The sequence below is a fragment of the Lepidochelys kempii genome, chromosome 18 (assembly GCF_965140265.1).
Source record: "Lepidochelys kempii isolate rLepKem1 chromosome 18, rLepKem1.hap2, whole genome shotgun sequence".
Classification (NCBI taxonomy): Eukaryota; Metazoa; Chordata; order Testudines; family Cheloniidae; genus Lepidochelys; species Lepidochelys kempii.
The window spans coordinates 1,348,416-1,365,585 of record NC_133273.1 but is presented as its reverse complement, the minus strand read 5'-3'; the positions used below and the strand labels follow the sequence as shown (position 1 = coordinate 1,365,585).

Sequence of the window (17,170 nt, the reverse complement as noted above, 5' to 3'; positions counted from 1 at the left end):
TAGCCACTCCCAGTCTCTATTTAAGCCTAAATTAATAGTATCCAATTTGCAAATGAATTCCAATTCAGCAGTTTCTCGCTGGAGTCTGGATTTGAAGTTTTTTTGTTTTAAGATAGCGACCTTCATGTCTGTGATTGCGTGACCAGAGAGATTGAAGTGTTCTCCGACTGGTTTATGAATGTTATAATTCTTGACATCTGATTTGTGTCCATTTATTCTTTTACGTAGAGACTGTCCAGTTTGACCAATGTACATGGCAGAGGGGCATTGCTGGCACATGATGGCATAGATCACATTGGTGGATGTGCAGGTGAACGAGCCTCTGATAGTGTGGCTGATGTTATTAGGCCCTGTGATGGTGTCCCCTGAATAGATATGTGGGCACAATTGGCAACTTTCCATCCCACCACCAACCTCAGCCTGGTCCAGTCCACACAAGAGATCCACTTCCTGGACACTACAGTGCTAATAAACAATGGCCACATAAACACCACCCTATACCGTAAACCTACTGACCGCTATTCCTACCTGCATGCCTCCAGCTTTCACCCTGACCACACCACACGATCCATCGTCTACAGCCAAGCTCTGCGATACAACCGCATTTGCTCCAACCCCTCAGACAGAGACAAACACCTACAAGATCTCTGTCAAGCTTTCTTACAACTACAATACCCACCTGCAGAAGTAAAGAAACAGATTGATAGAGCCAGAAGAGTTCCCAGAAGTTACCTGCTACAGGACAGGCCTAACAAAGAAAATAACAGAACGCCACTAGCCGTCACCTTCAGCCCCCAACTAAAACCCCTCCAACGCATTATTAAGGATCTACAACCTATCCTAAAGGATGACCCAACACTCTCACAAGTCTTGGGAGACAGGCCAGTCCTTGCCTACAGACAGCCCCGCAACCTGAAGCAAATACTCACCAACAACCACATACCACACAACAGAACCACTAACCCAGGAACTTATCCTTGCAACAAAGCCCGTTGCCAATTGTGCCCACATATCTATTCAGGGGACACCATCACAGGGCCTAATAACATCAGCCACACTATCAGAGGCTCGTTCACCTGCACATCCACCAATGTGATCTATGCCATCATGTGCCAGCAATGCCCCTCTGCCATGTACATTGGTCAAACTGGACAGTCTCTACGTAAAAGAATAAATGGACACAAATCAGATGTCAAGAATTATAACATTCATAAACCAGTCGGAGAACACTTCAATCTCTCTGGTCACGCAATCACAGACATGAAGGTCGCTATCTTAAAACAAAAAAACTTCAAATCCAGACTCCAGCGAGAAACTGCTGAATTGGAATTCATTTGCAAATTGGATACTATTAATTTAGGCTTAAATAGAGACTGGGAGTGGCTAAGTCATTATGCAAGGTAGCCTGTTTCCTCTTGTTTTTTCCTACCCCCCCCCCCCCCAGATGTTCTGGTTTAACTTGGATTTAAACCTGGAGAATGGTCAGTTTAGATGAGCTATTACCAGCAGGAGAGTGAGTTTGTGTGTGTATGGGGGTGGGGGGGATGTGAGAAAACCTTGATCTATGCAGGAAATAGCCCGACTTGATTATGTAAAGAGTTGTCACTTTGGATGGGCTAGCACCAGCAGGAGAGTGAATTTGTGTGGGGGGGTGGAGGGTGAGAAAACCTGGATTTGTGCTGGAAATGGCCCACCTGTTGATCACTTTAGATAAGCTATTACCAGCAGGACAGTGGGGTGGGAGGAGGTATTGTTTCATGATTTCTGTGTGTATATAAAGTCTGCTGCAGTTTCCACGGTAAACATCTGATGAAGTGAGCTGTAGCTCACGAAAGCTCATGCTCAAATAAATTGGTTAGTCTCTAAGGTGCCACAAGTACTCCTTTTCAAGTTGCATTTTGTGACTCTTCAGTGAACCAGGCAATGCCTAGAGGATTTCAGAGGGGCAGTCGTCTGTAGAAAACTAGTTAAAACTTCTTTCTGTGCTAGTTTCAAATTACTTCGTGGATAGCATGTAGCATATTTCTGGGCTTAATTCAAATTTTCGCTTTTGCTTTGCTGCTCATCTTGTTTGGAACTCTTGAGAGATTTAAGATAGCTAACATTCAATAACCAAATATTGGGAAATGATTTTAGTAAAATTAGGTGACATCCATGGCTTGAAATCAATTCATTATGATTATCTTGCTTTTTAATGCTTCAGTTCTGATCATAAGCGCGGACTTCCTCCCTACCCGGGAGGTGCTCAACCCCCCCACCCCACCTCTTCCCTCTCTCTCCCTCCCTCCCTCCCAGCATCACCTTCATGCTGCAGAACAGCTGATCATTGTGGGAGGGAGGGGGATGAGTTGATCATCAGGGCCACTGGCTGGCAAGAGGTGCTGCGGGTGTGGGGGAGAGCTTTGCTGCAGGGGGGTGCTAAGCACCCGCTAATTTTTTTCCATGGGTGCTCCAGCGCCTATGGTTCTGATATTTTTAAACAGGCGATACCTCTTGAACTGCTTTTTAGAAATTGGTATTCTTTATATCCTCTAAAGCAGGGCTTCTAATCTTCAGATGTTATAAAACACTAGTGTCTTGCTTTATTGGTTTGAGTCCCCGAACCACTATGAAGATAGAGTGAAAGATATACTGATTAGTGAAGACTTCTACAGTCACTGGTATTGTATGTTACATGATTGTAAGTAGATGTGCCTTTCTTGGCAGGAAAAGACTGAATGCCAAGCCCCCCCCACCCCACCCTGCAGATTTTTTTTTTTCTGTTGCACATTTGTTTGCAGTATAACTTAGCCTGTGTGCTTAAAACTGCTTTTTAAAGTATTTCTTTATGGTATCAAGAGATCTCTAAGCCTGCATCGTTGCTAGCACAACCCTGAAAAGAATTAACTTGTGCTGTAGAATCTGCTGAGGGAAGGTAAATGATACTTAGCTCATCCATGTTGCCCTATTCAGTTGTTATTTGGACTCTTGTCTGAGGCAAACTGCTACCCAGGGCAGTTGCAATTGCACATATACACTAACAGTACTTTTACTGGTAGCAAGGATTCTGTTATCCCTGTTTGAGACTGGTTCTCCTTTTACACTCCTTACCTTATTATTTTTTCATGCCTTTCTTTTCTCTTTCTCTGCCTCCCTGCAAAATCCACAAGGTCCTGATTCACAGCAGCTATCCTCAGTGGAACTTTGTTTATGGATGTTAAGGGTGGCCCTGGCTGTGGGTTTGAATAGTTTTGGGTGTAGAGGGGAAGCAAGGTGGCTCTAGACAGATTGGCTGGCTGACTAGAAATAAGACTAATGGCAAAGTGGTAGTGATTGTCTTGCCCAAAATTGTCTTCAGAATTGTCTTGCCCAAAAAATTATGTACAATAACTGAGCTTTCTCCCTTCCTTGCCGCTTCTATCTGTCATCTTGCTCACCTTTATTGGCTATCGGTTTGGAGTCACTGCTTGGAACTGAAAGTCTCTTACATGATTGATCAGTCCTTAAAGTCCTCTAATAATGCGTGCTACGTTTTCACCAGTGAAAGGTACTGTTAAACCTGGTTTGGTGAGCTTCTCATTAGGGTTTGTGTAAGAAGAGCATCCTCCATATACGTTTACCCCCTCCTTTCTTTTCTAGCAGAGATGAAAATGTTTTAGTAAGGGGAGACTGGAGATATGGAGAGACTTTACTTAAGGACAGTGAAAAGACTTGCAAACATCTTAGGTTCAAGAGGAATGGAATAAGGGGGCATGATAGATACGTAAAATAAATGGAATAGAAGTAAATTGAGTACTGTTTTACACTTATAAAACAAGCGGATATCAATGACATTGAAAGGCAAGATGTTTTTAAGATATACAATGCATAATTAACCTGTGGAACTTTGGATTCGAAACAGCTATAGGTTTATGGATGAGAACATCCACAACTAAGATACATTTTTTTATTTTTATATGTATATAAAACACACATGCGCACAGGATACAAACCCTCATGTTGCATTCAGGACATAAGCAGACAACTAACTGACAGAAGTTAGGCAGGAACGTCTCTGTAGGTAAAGTTTTCCACAACTTCACTGTGGCTTCTTGCACCTTTCGCTGAACGATCTGGTACTGATCACTCTGAGAGAGGATACTGGACTACATGGGCCACTGGGCTGAGCCATGTGTCATCTCTTATGGATAACCTAAGTGAATAGTAGTTCTGTGTGTGTAAAATTATATGTATTTCCAATGCAATTTTTAGAAATCTAGCTTTTAATATCTGTTCTGTTGAATCATACTGGTATGCCTAGGAGGGATCTTAGATTTTCCTGGTAGTTAATTAGACTAACAAAAATTACCTTGTAACCATTTTGAATGGTGACCTGTGTTTCTTGTCCTAACTTACATCACTGGTTTGTTCTATTCGACGTTGGTGAGGCCTCATCTGGAGTACTGTGTCCAGTTTTGGGCCCCACACTACAGGAAGGATGCGGAGAAATTGGAAAGAGTCCAGCGGAGGGCAACAAAAGTGATTAAGGGACTGGACCACATGACTTATTAGGAGAGGCTGAGGGAACTGGGATTGTTTAGTCTGCGGAAGAGAAGAATGAGGGGGGATTTGATAGCTGCTTTCAACTACCTGAAAGGGGGTTCCAAAGAGGATGGATCTAGACTGTTCTCAGTGGTAGCTGATGACAGAACAAGGAGTAATGGTCTCAAGTTGCAGTGGGGGAGGTTTAGGTTGGATATTAGGAAAAACTTTTTCACTAGGAGGGTGGTGAAACACTGGAATGCGTTACCTAGGGAGGTGGTGGAATCTCCTTCCTTAGATATTTTTAAGGTCAGGCTTGACAAAGCCCTGGCTGGGATGATGTAATTGGGGATTGGTCCTGCTTTGAGCAGGGGGTTGGACTAGATGACCTCCTGAAGTCTCTTCCAGTCCTGATATTCTATGAATATTAGGGTGGAGACAGCAAAGAAACAATCTACCGCCTTAACTAAAGCCTCAGTCCCCGGAAAAATCATGGAGCATGTCCTCAAGGAATCAATTCTGAAGCACTTAGACGAGAGGAAAGTGATCAGGAACAGTCAGCATGGATTCACCAAGGGCAAGTAATGCCTGACTAATCTAATTGTCTTCTATGATGAGATAACTGGCTCTGTGGATGAAGGGAAAGCAGTGGACATGTTGTTCCTCGACTTTAGCAAAGCTTTTGACACAGTCTCCCACAGTATTCTTGTCAGCAAGTTAAAGAAGTATGGGCTGGATGGATGCACTACAAGGTGGGTAGAAAGTTGGCTGGATTGTCGGGCTCAACAGGTAGTGATCAATGGCTCCATGTCTAGTTGGCAGCTGGTATCAAGTGGAGTGCCCCAAGGGTCGGTCCTGGGGCTGGTTTTGTTCAATATCTTCATTAATGATCTGGAGGATGGTGTGGATTGCACCCTCAGCAGGTTTGTGGATGACACTAAACTAGGAGGAGTGGTAGATACGCTGGAGGGTAGGGCTAGGATACGGAGGGTCCTAGACAAATTGGAGGATTGGGCTAAAAGAAATCTGATGAGGTTCAACAAGGATAAATGTGGAGTCCTGCACTTTTAGGATGGAAGAATCCAATGCACCGCTACAGACTAGGGACCGAATGGCTAGGCAGCAGTTCTGCAGAAAAGGACCTTGGGGTGACAGTGGATGAGAAGCTGGATATGAGTCAACAGTGTGCCCTTGTTGCCAAGAAGGCCAGTGGCATTTTGGGATGTATAAGTAGGGGCATTGCCAGCAGATCGAGGGACGTGATCGTTCACCTATATTTGACATCGGTGAGGCCTCATCTGGAGTACTGTATCCAGTTTTGGGCCCCACACTACAAGAAGGTTGTGGAGAAATTGGAGAGAATCCAGCAAAGGGCAACAAAAATGATTAGGGGACTGGAGCACATGACTTATGAGGAGAGGCTGAGGGAACTGGGATTGTTTAGTCTACGGAAGAGAAGAATGAGAGGGGATTTGATAGCTGCTTTTAACTACCTGAAAGGTGGATCCAAAGAGGATGGATCTAGACTATTCTCAGTGATAGCAGATGACAGGAAAAGGAGTAATGGTCTCAAGTTGCAATGGGGGAGGTTTAGGTTGGATATTAGGAAAAACTTTTTCACTAGGAGGGTGGTGAAGCACTGGAATGCGTTACCTAGGGAGGTGGTGGAATCTCCTTCCTTAGTTTTTAAGGTCAGGCTTGACAAAGCCCTGGCTGGGATGATTTAGTTGGGATTGGTCCTGCTTTTGAGCAGGGGGTTGGACTAGATGGCCTCCAGAGGTCCCTTCCAACTCTGTTATTCTGTGATCTGGATTCTTTGAACTTCCTGTTGAGTAATGAATAGTAGCCAAAAGAATGTAGAAATTCTTTGATAGTTTATAGTAATTGGATTAATAATTGAAAGACTCTGAAATAGATTCCAAAATTTCATTAGGTGTTTCTGTCTCTCTCTCCACATTTGATGGGGCCTCCCATCCCAGATAGAAATTAAATTTAAAGTGCTGGACGTTGGGCAAATGGCTAAGAGATGTTTTGAAATTCCAGGAGAAGAGTGGAATGACACAGAAAAGTTCATTTTCCCCCTCATGTTTGTTTGGTGTTTGGAATGCAGCACTTTATGAACTTAGCTTTTTACCACTGGGGGTTTACAAACCTAGTCTACCTCATTCATTTTCATTAATGTACAGACCACAGCACCTTTAAATGATACTTCACTCTTTTTTAATAAAAATTGTCCTAAAGAGCATCAAATGAGGTTTACATTGTAGAGTAAGTGGATAAATTGTATTTAACCATCATAAACACCTGCCTTTTGCAGGCTGCCTGCTAAAGAAATGTCTCAGGGTATGTCTCCTGTTGAAATGCTGCCTGCTTGGTTCATCTGGGAATAGTTCCAGTTCTCTTACTGCCTCCCTTTGGTTGACCTAAGGTTGAACTGAAGATACTCTTAGCCTTGCTCAGCCCTAAATCAGCATTACACCCCTTGTATCAGGGCTGAATTTGGTCCACTAAATTCTAAAGGGAAGGTCATTTCTTGTTAATCTTGAACCTAGTTGACTGTATTCCATTTTCAGGAATCATTTCCTAATATTACATGTTCCTCTCACGTCCTCCCTCCCCCCCAACTGCCACCAGTTTTGTCTGTATGAATGTTGCTCGTATTGCTTTGTGTATCTGTTACTCCTGAGGGAATACTGCGTATGCGTAGAATTCATGTACCCCATAGATTTCTTTGCTTCCCTGCAGAAAAATGACTTTCTGACAGGAAAGCTGCAAGAGTCATGTACTACTCCCTAGCAGTGCAGGTACATCATTTCAGGCAGCTGGCAGAGTAAATCACTGTGGGGCTGGGGACACTCCTGTCAGTGACTCCTACCCTCCTGCCTGGGCTGAGGCAGCAGAGGACAGGACTTCCTTTTCCCTGCAAGGAGTGGCTGGGGCTGTGTCAGACCCTCCCCCAGCTGCAGGAAGCTCAGCATCCTCCCCTACTTACTGCCCCCATCACTCCTCAGCTGTGGGTGGAGGGATCACTGTACGGGGAGCTGTCCCCCCCCACCCCCCATCCACTCAACCCATGTGCATCCAGACCTCCCATACCTAGACACCTCTGCCGAGCCTCAACCAGTACATCCAAACCCTCTAGGCCTCCCCATACCTGAACCCCAACCCACTGAACCTCAACCCTGCCTCTGGACCCCCATCCCTGCACCCCCACTGAGATCCCTGCACTCAAACCCCCACCCTGAGCCCCCACGTCTAGACTCTCCATGCCACTGACCCCCAACTGACTGCACCCAGATCTCTCTGCTGAGCCCCAACCAGCTTCACCTGGAAGCCCCTGCAGAGTCCCATTACCGCTGCACCTGGAAACCCCCCCCCCCCCCCCACACACACACAATGAACCTCTGTGCATCCAGATCCCACCTGCATCTAGACCACTGAGCTGCCTGCACCCAGATTTTCCCACGCAGAATCCTCTCACCTCATACCTGGATCCCTCCAGACTGAGCCCCTCCACACTTGGATCCTGCCTGGTTAAGCCTGCCTGTCCCACACCTGGCAGAGAGGGGCAGGGCCCCAGGGTGTTTCTGGGGCAGGCCCAGGCCTTGTGTTGTGTCAAGGTCGGGTGCAACCTCACCGCTGAGTCTGTGTCCTGGGTGTGGGAGGGCTGCAGAGTGATCTCACATTTTCGTGCAGCCAGTGGCCTGTGCTCCCAACTGCCATGCTGGAGCCTCTGCATTTATTTATTGACAAATAAAACTTCCAGAATTTTTAATTTTTTGGTACAGAATACCCTCAGAAGTAACCTGTGTTGTGTTGAAGACCCAGGTTGAGTTGCTTGGGAATGTGATGGAGGCAGAACTCTGCTCTAGTGAAAGAGAGAATCCTTTTAATTGTCTAGGACAGGAGGGCAAACTACAGCCCACGGGCCGGATCCGGCCCATCTGGGCTTTCAGTCTGGCCCGCAGGATTGCTAGCCCTATGGCACAGTGGGGCTAAGGCAGGCTCCCTGCCTGGCCTGGCCCTGTGCCGCTCCCGGAAGCAGCCAGCACTATGTCCCTGCGGGGGACGGGGGGGGCAGAGGTCTCCATGTGCTGCCTTTGCCTGCAGGCACCACCCTCCGCAGCTCCCATTGACTGGGAACAGGGAACCGCAGTCAATGGGAACTTCGGGGGTAGTACTTACAGGCAAGGGCAGCGCGTGGCAGAGCCACCTGCCCCACTCCATCCCCAGGAGCCACTGCTGGACATGCTGGCCGCTTCTGGGAGCAGCGAGGGGCCACGGCAGGCACACTCCAACCCCCTTCCCCAGCCCTACATTCATGGCCCTGCATACAATTTCCCCCACCCAGATGTGGCCCTCGGGCCAAAAAGTTTTCCCACCCCTGGTCTATGATATTCATTGTTGATTGCATTATGCGGCCTTGAGTGGTAATGAGAAGTTAGTAGAAAAGGGTGAGAGCATAGTCGGGGTGGTACAAAACTCTTGGGCGGGGGAAGTGTCTTTTAAGCAGTTACTGCACTTAGCCTTTTATCCTCTACTCAGGATGTGGAGAAACCTACTTGCTAGCATAAATAGAAAATGGGCAAAGTGCGGCTAGGCTATTTCTCTGGACGTGAAGGGAGGACAGAGGCCTAAGTGTTACTGCTCCTTTAACAGTATATGAGGAAAGTGGAAGTGAGGTTCAGCCCTGGTTTTGTTGATTGTTGGTTTGAGTATTCTTAAAGGAGATGGTGGGGAAGGGAAGGGAATGGAGAAGTTAAAACAATTCCCTCTTTTAGTGGTGGGAGGGGAATGAGGCTATCCATAGTACAGAGGGAGAATGGGATCCTGTGATGGAGGGGAATTGATAGTGAATGTGAGATATGAAATGAAGGAGATAATGAGTAAATATAAATCTGGAAAAGATGAAGGGTGTGGGAGAGACTATGGTCACTGGCTCTTAAACTTGAGCTTGGACAGATATTCAGTACACTTGAACGTTAGAGGGAATGCTGCTGCCAAGTATTAATTTATAGTGGGTGATAGCCACCAATAAATCAGTGTATATTATCTTCCTAGTAAATTGAGTTGTTTGAAAGCCTGTTTTATTCCTTCTAAATGTTAAGGAGTGTGGCTTAGGAAGGGTATAGCTTGGGTCACTGGTATATTTTTTCCTGTCTAATAGACTTCATTCTTGGGTTAGTAGGTAGGTGGGTAATTTTTTCAAGTCCTGCTCTAGCCCAAGTGAATGGCATCCCTGTTACCTTGAAGCTTTACCTTTTGCCAACTGGTGCTTTAGGCATAGTGTATTGTGGGGATTCTATTTTAGAATGTTTCTTGTTCCTTTGTGGTCTCCTTTTCCCTTAGAACGTGCATTAACATAACAGACTGCTGCTATGGCTTCCGCCTTTGTCCTAGCTTTGTAGAATAGTTTGTGTGTGATGTTGTGGTATCTTTATTGAACATGAAGTATATACTGTCAGTCGTGTTGATATAAACTGTAATTTATTTTTTTTTTATTTTTTAAAAATCTTTAGTTTAATAGAAGTGGTTGTTTTTTGTTTTTTGTTAATCATACCAGATCTTTTCTGTACTTTAGGTTGACTCCTCACTGCACTGTGAAAGCCATTAGGAAAAATCTTTGTGGTTAAAACCTGGGGCTCCACAGTGTTACCTGCACTTGGGGCTAGAAATTAATTTAAATGGCGACTGATCTGTCTGAAGCTGAACCCTTACATCATAAGGCGCTTCCATTGTTAACGGGAGCTCAGCTGACCCACACGGACAAGTTAAGTGAGGTAGGGTCTGACCCATTCTCCAAGCTCGCCCTTGGATCAGTCCTTGACTTCCAGCCCTGCTGAGGGTTACTTTATACTCTTCCTCCCCTGCTTGTAGGAAACTTGGTTGAGAGCCTGATTAAAATCCTGTAGGCATGCTTCCTCCCCTCCCCTCCTCTCTCCTCCCCTGATTTCCCTGAGATGTGTCCAGTTTGCCAGAATCCTCAAATGCTCTCCTCATTTAACTGAATTGGAATGAAAAGATTCTCTCTAGTAAATTGTAAACTGGGATTAAAAAATGTGAAACTATTTTGTCTCCTAATGTGCTTCAGAGAAGCTGGTTTGGGTTTTACCTGTAAGTTTAGAAAGCTGATTGCATCAGATCTTGCCTGTAAAATTTCTCCACACACTTCTTCCAGTAGCTTCTAATACTCTGCTTTAGACCCATTTCAGGAACTTTCTTAGGCTCTTTCTCATATATGCTTGACTTTCTTATTCTGTTTCTTAAAGAAGGTTGAAGACGACACCATGCCGATCCGTCGTGCTGTGAATTCTTCTGCTCGGGAAACTCCTCCCAAAAGCAAACCTGCTGAAGGTGAGGAGGCCAAGCCAGGTAAAATGAAATGATAATTGTATGCTGAGTTACCAATGTGTACACCAACACAGACTTCAGTTCTGTAACTCCTACATAGATATTAGTACCAAGTTTAGAGCAGTCACTAACAAAGAACTCCTATTCATTTGCCTTTTTTTTTTTTTTTTTGTAGTTTAAAAGTTTTATGTCTTGCAGCTATCATTTGCAATCTGAAACCATACCTCACTTACTTACATGCACCAGTACGAAACCACTGTGACAAAGTTCCTGCTCCACCTTGGTGGGTCTTGCGCTTATTGGTGGATTTGTTCTCCTTGGAGCTTCATGACAGCCCTCAGATTTGCAGTTTTTCTGAACCCACCGTCCAGGTCGACGACTCCTGTGTCTAACCAGGAGGTGGGAGGATTTGGGGGGAACCCGGGCCCGCCCTCTACTCCAGGTTCCAGCCCAGGGCCCTGTGGAATGCAGCTGTCTAGAATGCCTCCTGGAACAGTTCTGCAACAGCTACAACTCCCTGGGCTACTTCCCCATGGCCTCCTCCCAACACCTGCTTTGTCCTCACCATAGGACCTTCCTCCTGGTGTCTGATAATGCTTGTACACCTCAGTCCTCCAACAGGACTCCCCGTTCTCACTCTCAGCTCCTCACACATACGCCACAAACTGAAGTGAGCTCTTTTTTTAAAACCCAGGTGCCCTGATTAGCCTGCCTTAATTGATTCTAGCAGCTTCTTGATTGGCTGCAGATGTTCTAATCAGCCTGTCTTAATTGTCTCCAGAAGGTTCCTGATTGTTCTGGAACCTTCCCTGCTCCCTTACCCAGAGAAAAGGGACCTAGTTAGCCTGGGGCTAATATATCTGCCTTCTGTTACTCTCCTAAAGCCCCCTGGCCTGAGCTTTTCTTACTTTTTGCCCCGTCTCAGCTTCCCACCCAGACCGGGCCAGACGCTTTTCCTTCGTTTTGTTTTTTTTTGCTGTTTTTCTGCTGCTGTTCGAGTGCTGGGGCTAGCTGCCAGCCCCCCCACGCCTGCCCTCGGACGCTGCTACTGCTCCAGCTGAAACCCCCGGAGGGGTGGGGGGAGGACTGCTGACCCGCTCCCCGGAGGAGGATAGTGGAATCCCCCAGACCCAGCCGTTTGCTGTTTTTGTGGACCCGTAATTGGCCGACAGGTTATTTTTTTCTTCTTATCCGCTTGGCATTTCTCGAGTGTTCCACAAAGCCCGGGAGAGAAGACAGTCGACAGAGAGAGTGCCCAGGGAAGCTGCGAACCATCGTGGAGGGGGCCGTAAGACTGGGTAACTTTTGAACTGTACTCTCGTTTGGGGGGAGTTTGTGTCTTAACTGCGTTTGTAGGGGCGCAGGGGGGTGGCACGGAGCTGCCCCCTGATCCATCATTGCCCCCCCCAACACTACTACAACCGTCATGGCCCCCCCGCCGTCCGTCCCTGATGGCAACTTGCCATATGCTTCTGGATTCAGCTGCTTCCCTGATCTCACCGTCCGGGCCAGAAATGACAGCCAACCAAACGAGACTTTTTGGACAAATGCGCGTGGGTCCACGTCCCCCTCCCCCACCCCCCCCGAACTGTCCACCCCACAGTTTGCCCCTACTACCTGACCCCAACTCCTGTTTCCTTCCCCTGTCCAGTCCGACCCATTTGCCCCCCACCCCACCCCCCCACCTGCAGCCCAACAGGGAGAAGTGGTTAATCTGCTTCCCCCTCCCCCTCTTCCTTCTGATGTCGCCCTGTCTCTCCCCGCTCACGATGGCGGGGAATGAGAGGGGTGAGGTCCCTCTAACAACCTCAGCTGCCCCTCCCCCACCTACCCCCCTGCCCAACCCCCAAGCTTCCCCCCCAACCGCTGCTGCCAAAACACCTGCCACCGCCCCCGCTGGAGCATTGGCAGCAGGAGGCACCGGGGCGACTACTGCCGCTGATATGCCCACCGCCCCCCCAAGATTCTAGGAAAGCCCCCCCCCCCCAGTTAGCCAGAAAGGCCAGGGTGTGAAGAAGGGAAAGGGCCCCGCTACAACCACCAGGCCCTCCATGGCAGGGGCTGCCCCCACCACTGTGGCCTCGTCATCGACTATGGCGTCCCTCCCCGCTGTTCCCTCCACTAGCTCTGCGAGCGCCCCTCCCCTGGCCCCCAGGGCATATGCCCGGGCGGTGGCAGCCCCCGCCCCCCCCACCTGCCACCTCATCATCTTGCCCACCCACCGCCTCCGCTACCATCAATACCGGCCGGGGCCCCTTTCCCACCATGACCAGGAAGCACAGCATCCGTTGCCTCCTGTGCCCGCCTTGCCCCATGTGGAGACATACGTGCAGGTGTTGGTGAGGGTGGTAGGACCCACGGCTATTGTGGCGGCCTCCAAAATGTACGGGAAGGTCCTCTTTTTCTTAGCATCTGAGGCTGCCACCCAGGAGGCGGTAGAGAAGGGCCTGGGTGTGGGGGGAGTGTTCGTCCCCCTGGAGCCACTAGAGGACTTGGGTGTCCGCCTAGTCCTGACCTCCGTCCCTCCTTTTCTACCCAGTGCAGCCCTGTTACCTGCTCTCTCCACCCTGGGGAAACCTGTCTCTGTCATCAGCCCTCTCCCATTGGGCTGCAAGGACCCCACCCTCCGTCACGTCCTCTCATTCTGCCGGCAAGTGCAGCTTCTACCGCCACCGGTGGCGCATGATGGGAGAGGCACTCGAGGGGTCTTTTCTAGTCCCCTACCAGGGAGCCCGCTATCGGGTCTACTACTCCACGGGAGAGGCCCGGTGCTACCTCTGCCGATCAGTGGGGCATGTCCGAAGAGACTGCCCCTTGGCCCGGCGGGGAGGGGCACCCGAGACCCGGCAGGACATCGGCTCCATCGTTGCCGACGCCCCTGGCTGCCCAGCACCTGAAACCACCTTTCCTCCTGCTCGATCCACCGCTGCTCCCGCCCGGACCCAAGAGACACCTCTCCTACAATGCCCAGACGAGCGAGGGAACCCCGCCCTTGCTATTAACAATCTTGCAGAGCCTATGGAGGAGGGTGCAGCAAAGATATTACTGGGCATAAGAGAGGGCCCGCCCCAAGGAGAACCCCCCCCCCCCCCCGAGTCCCTGAATCATTGCCTCTGCCCTGCCCCCGACACAACCCCTGCTAAACAGCCTCCAGACGATGCTATGGAGGGCTGGACCCTAGTCCAGGGGAAGCGAGGCAAGCGGAAGGTTTGAGCTCCACTGCACCCATCCGATGCGGAGGCCCCCCAGAAGACCAGGAAGGGAGGCACTGATACTGAGCCTTCCGCTATGCCGAGTGAGATCCATCCACCAGTGTCCGGGGGTGGGGGACAGGACAAAATAACATTGGAAGGTAGGATCTCCCCTCCGAGACCCCTGAGGAAGCCCCTTCTGCCCGAATATCACCCGAACCCCCCACGAACCCCAAAGCGACTGTCATAGTGGGTGCCAGAGGGGAGCCCCCCGGGATGGCAGAAGATGACCTGTTCTCCATGTTTGAGGAGATGGAGGCCCTAGGCTTGACCCCAGTCACCCAGGGAAAGGATCGCCTTCTACCAGCTGGCCTTGATCTGGGCAACCTCACCCCAGTCCCCCTTGCCCATGCTCCCTCTCCCTAATCGCCTTCCCAGGTGGGCACCCTACAGAAGGTAGTCCACCACCTGTTGCTGTGGCTGCCAAATCCACCATGGAGCCTGCGCCTAGCATCACTGGGAGCCCCCTCCCCACCCCCTTAACCCTCAAATCTGTTCGGGAGGCGCCACCTCTTAGCTGCTTGCCTCCCGAAGCCCAGAGCCTCGCCTCTGCCCCCACCCCCGTCCCTGTCCCTGCCCAATCCACCTCCTCCTGCAATGCTATTGCCGCCCTTGGGGTTATTTCTTTCCCTTTTTTTGCGGATCCCCCCGCAAGGGGCAGCCTTTGCATTTTCCTGCCGCAACCCATTAGGAGCTGCAATTTTTCCTCCGCCGTCTCCTTCTACCCCAAGGCTTGAGATGGACCTAATAACTTTAGCCTGTCAGACCTGTCTGCACCCTGCCTGCCCACCTCAGTGGACCACGAGGCTGCACCAAGAGCCCCACCAGGGAATAACCAGGATATCGCACCCCCTTCACCCCCCCCCCCGCCACCTTAAGCTGCGAAAAGCGTTAAGGGAGTTTTTAGAAGACATCCGTGGCTCCCGCAACAGGGTACAGCTAGCTCTCCAGCTATGGGGGGACTTTGATCAAATCCTCCAGGCCACAAGGGCCCTTATAAAGGAGGGTAGAGGGATTCTATGAAAGGAAGGCACGGTGCCGCTGCCTACGGGTGGGCCACAACTTCCGTGATGATTTACTCACTTACGGGATGGGTCACGGATTGTTGCGCGACCCGCCGGGGGGCCGCAAACACCCCCGCCAACAAGGAACCCCCAGCCCTCCGCATGACGCCTCTCATTATTGCAACTTTGAACACAAGGGGCTGTAGGATGGCTCTCCGCAGGTCCCAGGTGCTCTCTTACCTTCAGGAAGGGGGTACTCTGTGGTTTTCCCGCAGGAGACCCATACGGATCCGACCGCCGAGGGCAGCTGGAGCGGGCGGACGGGGTCTACTTTAGCCACTTCATGATTCAACAAGCTGGAGTGGTGACCCTGTTCTCCCCCAACCTACGGCCCGAGATGCTAGGGGTCACTGAGGCTGTGCCAGGCCACCTGCTGCATTTCCGAGTCCGTATGGAGGGGCTTGTGGTCAACCTCGTTAACATCTATGCCCCGACAATGAGCCCGAAGCGGCCGCAATTCTATCAGCGGGTGTCCGACTTCCTCAGCACCCTAGATTCTCACGAGTGCCTAGTCCTGGGAGGGGACTTTAACACCACCCTCAAGGAGCAGGACCGCTCAGGGGCCGAGCTGAGCCCGGCCGCCACAAACATTCTCAGAGAAATAGTCGAACATCACTCCCTAGTGGACGTCTGGCGTGACCACCACCCAGATGACACTTCCACGTTCACCTTTGTCCGGGTGGAGGCCCATCGGTCACACCACTCTTGGTTGGACCGTATTTATTTATCCCGTTTCCGTCTTTCACAAGCCCACTCCTCCAACATTCGGCCAGACCCATTTTCCGACCATCATCTAGCCACCATAACAGCCTCCCTCCGTGCAGAGAGGCCGGGGCTGGCCTATTGGCATTTTAACAGCCTGTTGAAGGATGAGGACTTTGTGATGTCCTTCCGGGAGTTTTGGCTGGCCTGGCGAGAGCAGCGACGTGCCTTTCCCTCGGCGCGGCGATGGTGGAATCTAGGGAAGGTGCGTGCCAAGCTCTTCTGCCGTGACTACACCCGGGGCACCAGCCGATGGAGAAATGCAGCGATAGAGCAGTTGGAACAGGAGGTCTTAGAGATGGCGAGGCGTCTGGCCGCTAGCCCCGAGGACCCGTTCCTCTGCGGAGCGTGCCGGAAGAAGCGGGCGGAGCTCCGGGTCCTCGAGGACCATCGCGCCCAAGGTGCCTTTGTTCAATCTCGCATCCACCTCCTTTGGGAGATAGATTGCGGCTCCCGTTTCTTCTACGCCCTGGAGAAAACGAGGGGGGGCCAAGAAACACATCACCTGCCTTCTAGCAGAAGAAGGCACCCCCCTCATGGATCCGGTGGAGATGGGTGGGAGGGCCCGTGACTTCTACACAAGCCTTTTCTCCCCGGATCCGACCGATCCTGGAGCTTGCAGGGTGCTCTGGGAGGAACTCTCCACGGTCAGCGTGGGAGACCGAGATCGACTAGAGCTGCCTCTCACCCTGGCCGAGTTCTCGGAAGTCCTCTGTCACATGCCCACCAATAAATCTCTGGGCATGGACGGGCTGACCGTGGAGTTCTACTGCGCGTTCTGGGACATCCTTGGCCCAGACCTAGCCACTGTCTGGGCCGAGTCTTTGCACGGCGGGGTCCTCCCTCTTTCGTGCAGGCGAGCAGTTGCTGACGAAGGGGGACCTCCGTGATTTACGAAATTGGCTTCCCATCTTAGCACGGACTACAAAATTGTAGCGAAAGCAATCTCGCTGTGGCTAGGGTCCGTGATCCACCCACACCAGACCTATACTATCCTAGGCCGCAGCATTTTTGACAACCTATTTCTAGTCAGAGACCTTTTGGAACTCGGGCGTAGAGACTGTCTGTCTTTCGCCGTCCTGTCTCTTGATCAGGAGAAGGCTTTCGATAGAGTGGACCATGGGTACCTCCTGGGCACTGCAGGCGTTTGGATTCGGACCTCAGTTTGTGAGTTTTCTCCGAGTGCTGTACGCTTCCGCGGAGTGTCTGGTTAGGCTCAACTGGACCCTGACCGAACCGGTC

The 17,170-nt window shown here is 50.2% G+C and overlaps 1 protein-coding gene across 17 annotated transcripts in view; it reads left to right on the top strand.

Moving 5' to 3' along the window:
* HP1BP3 (heterochromatin protein 1 binding protein 3) overlaps positions 1-17,170 on the top strand; it is an 82,479-nt gene that overhangs the window by 11,346 nt on the left and 53,963 nt on the right. For 9 of the 17 annotated variants that reach the window (XR_012155590.1, XM_073316975.1, XM_073316978.1 and 6 more), the window contains 2 exons: positions 10,082-10,280; positions 10,770-10,872. Coding sequence is in view for 16 of the 17 variants with exons in the window: in XM_073316975.1 (XP_073173076.1) it covers positions 10,185-10,280; positions 10,770-10,872 (199 nt within the window). In the remaining variant the exon portion in view is untranslated. The remainder of the gene's footprint in view (positions 1-10,081; positions 10,281-10,769; positions 10,873-17,170) is intronic. The other 8 variants (XM_073316987.1, XM_073316985.1, XM_073316983.1 and 5 more) reach the window with 4 other exon arrangements.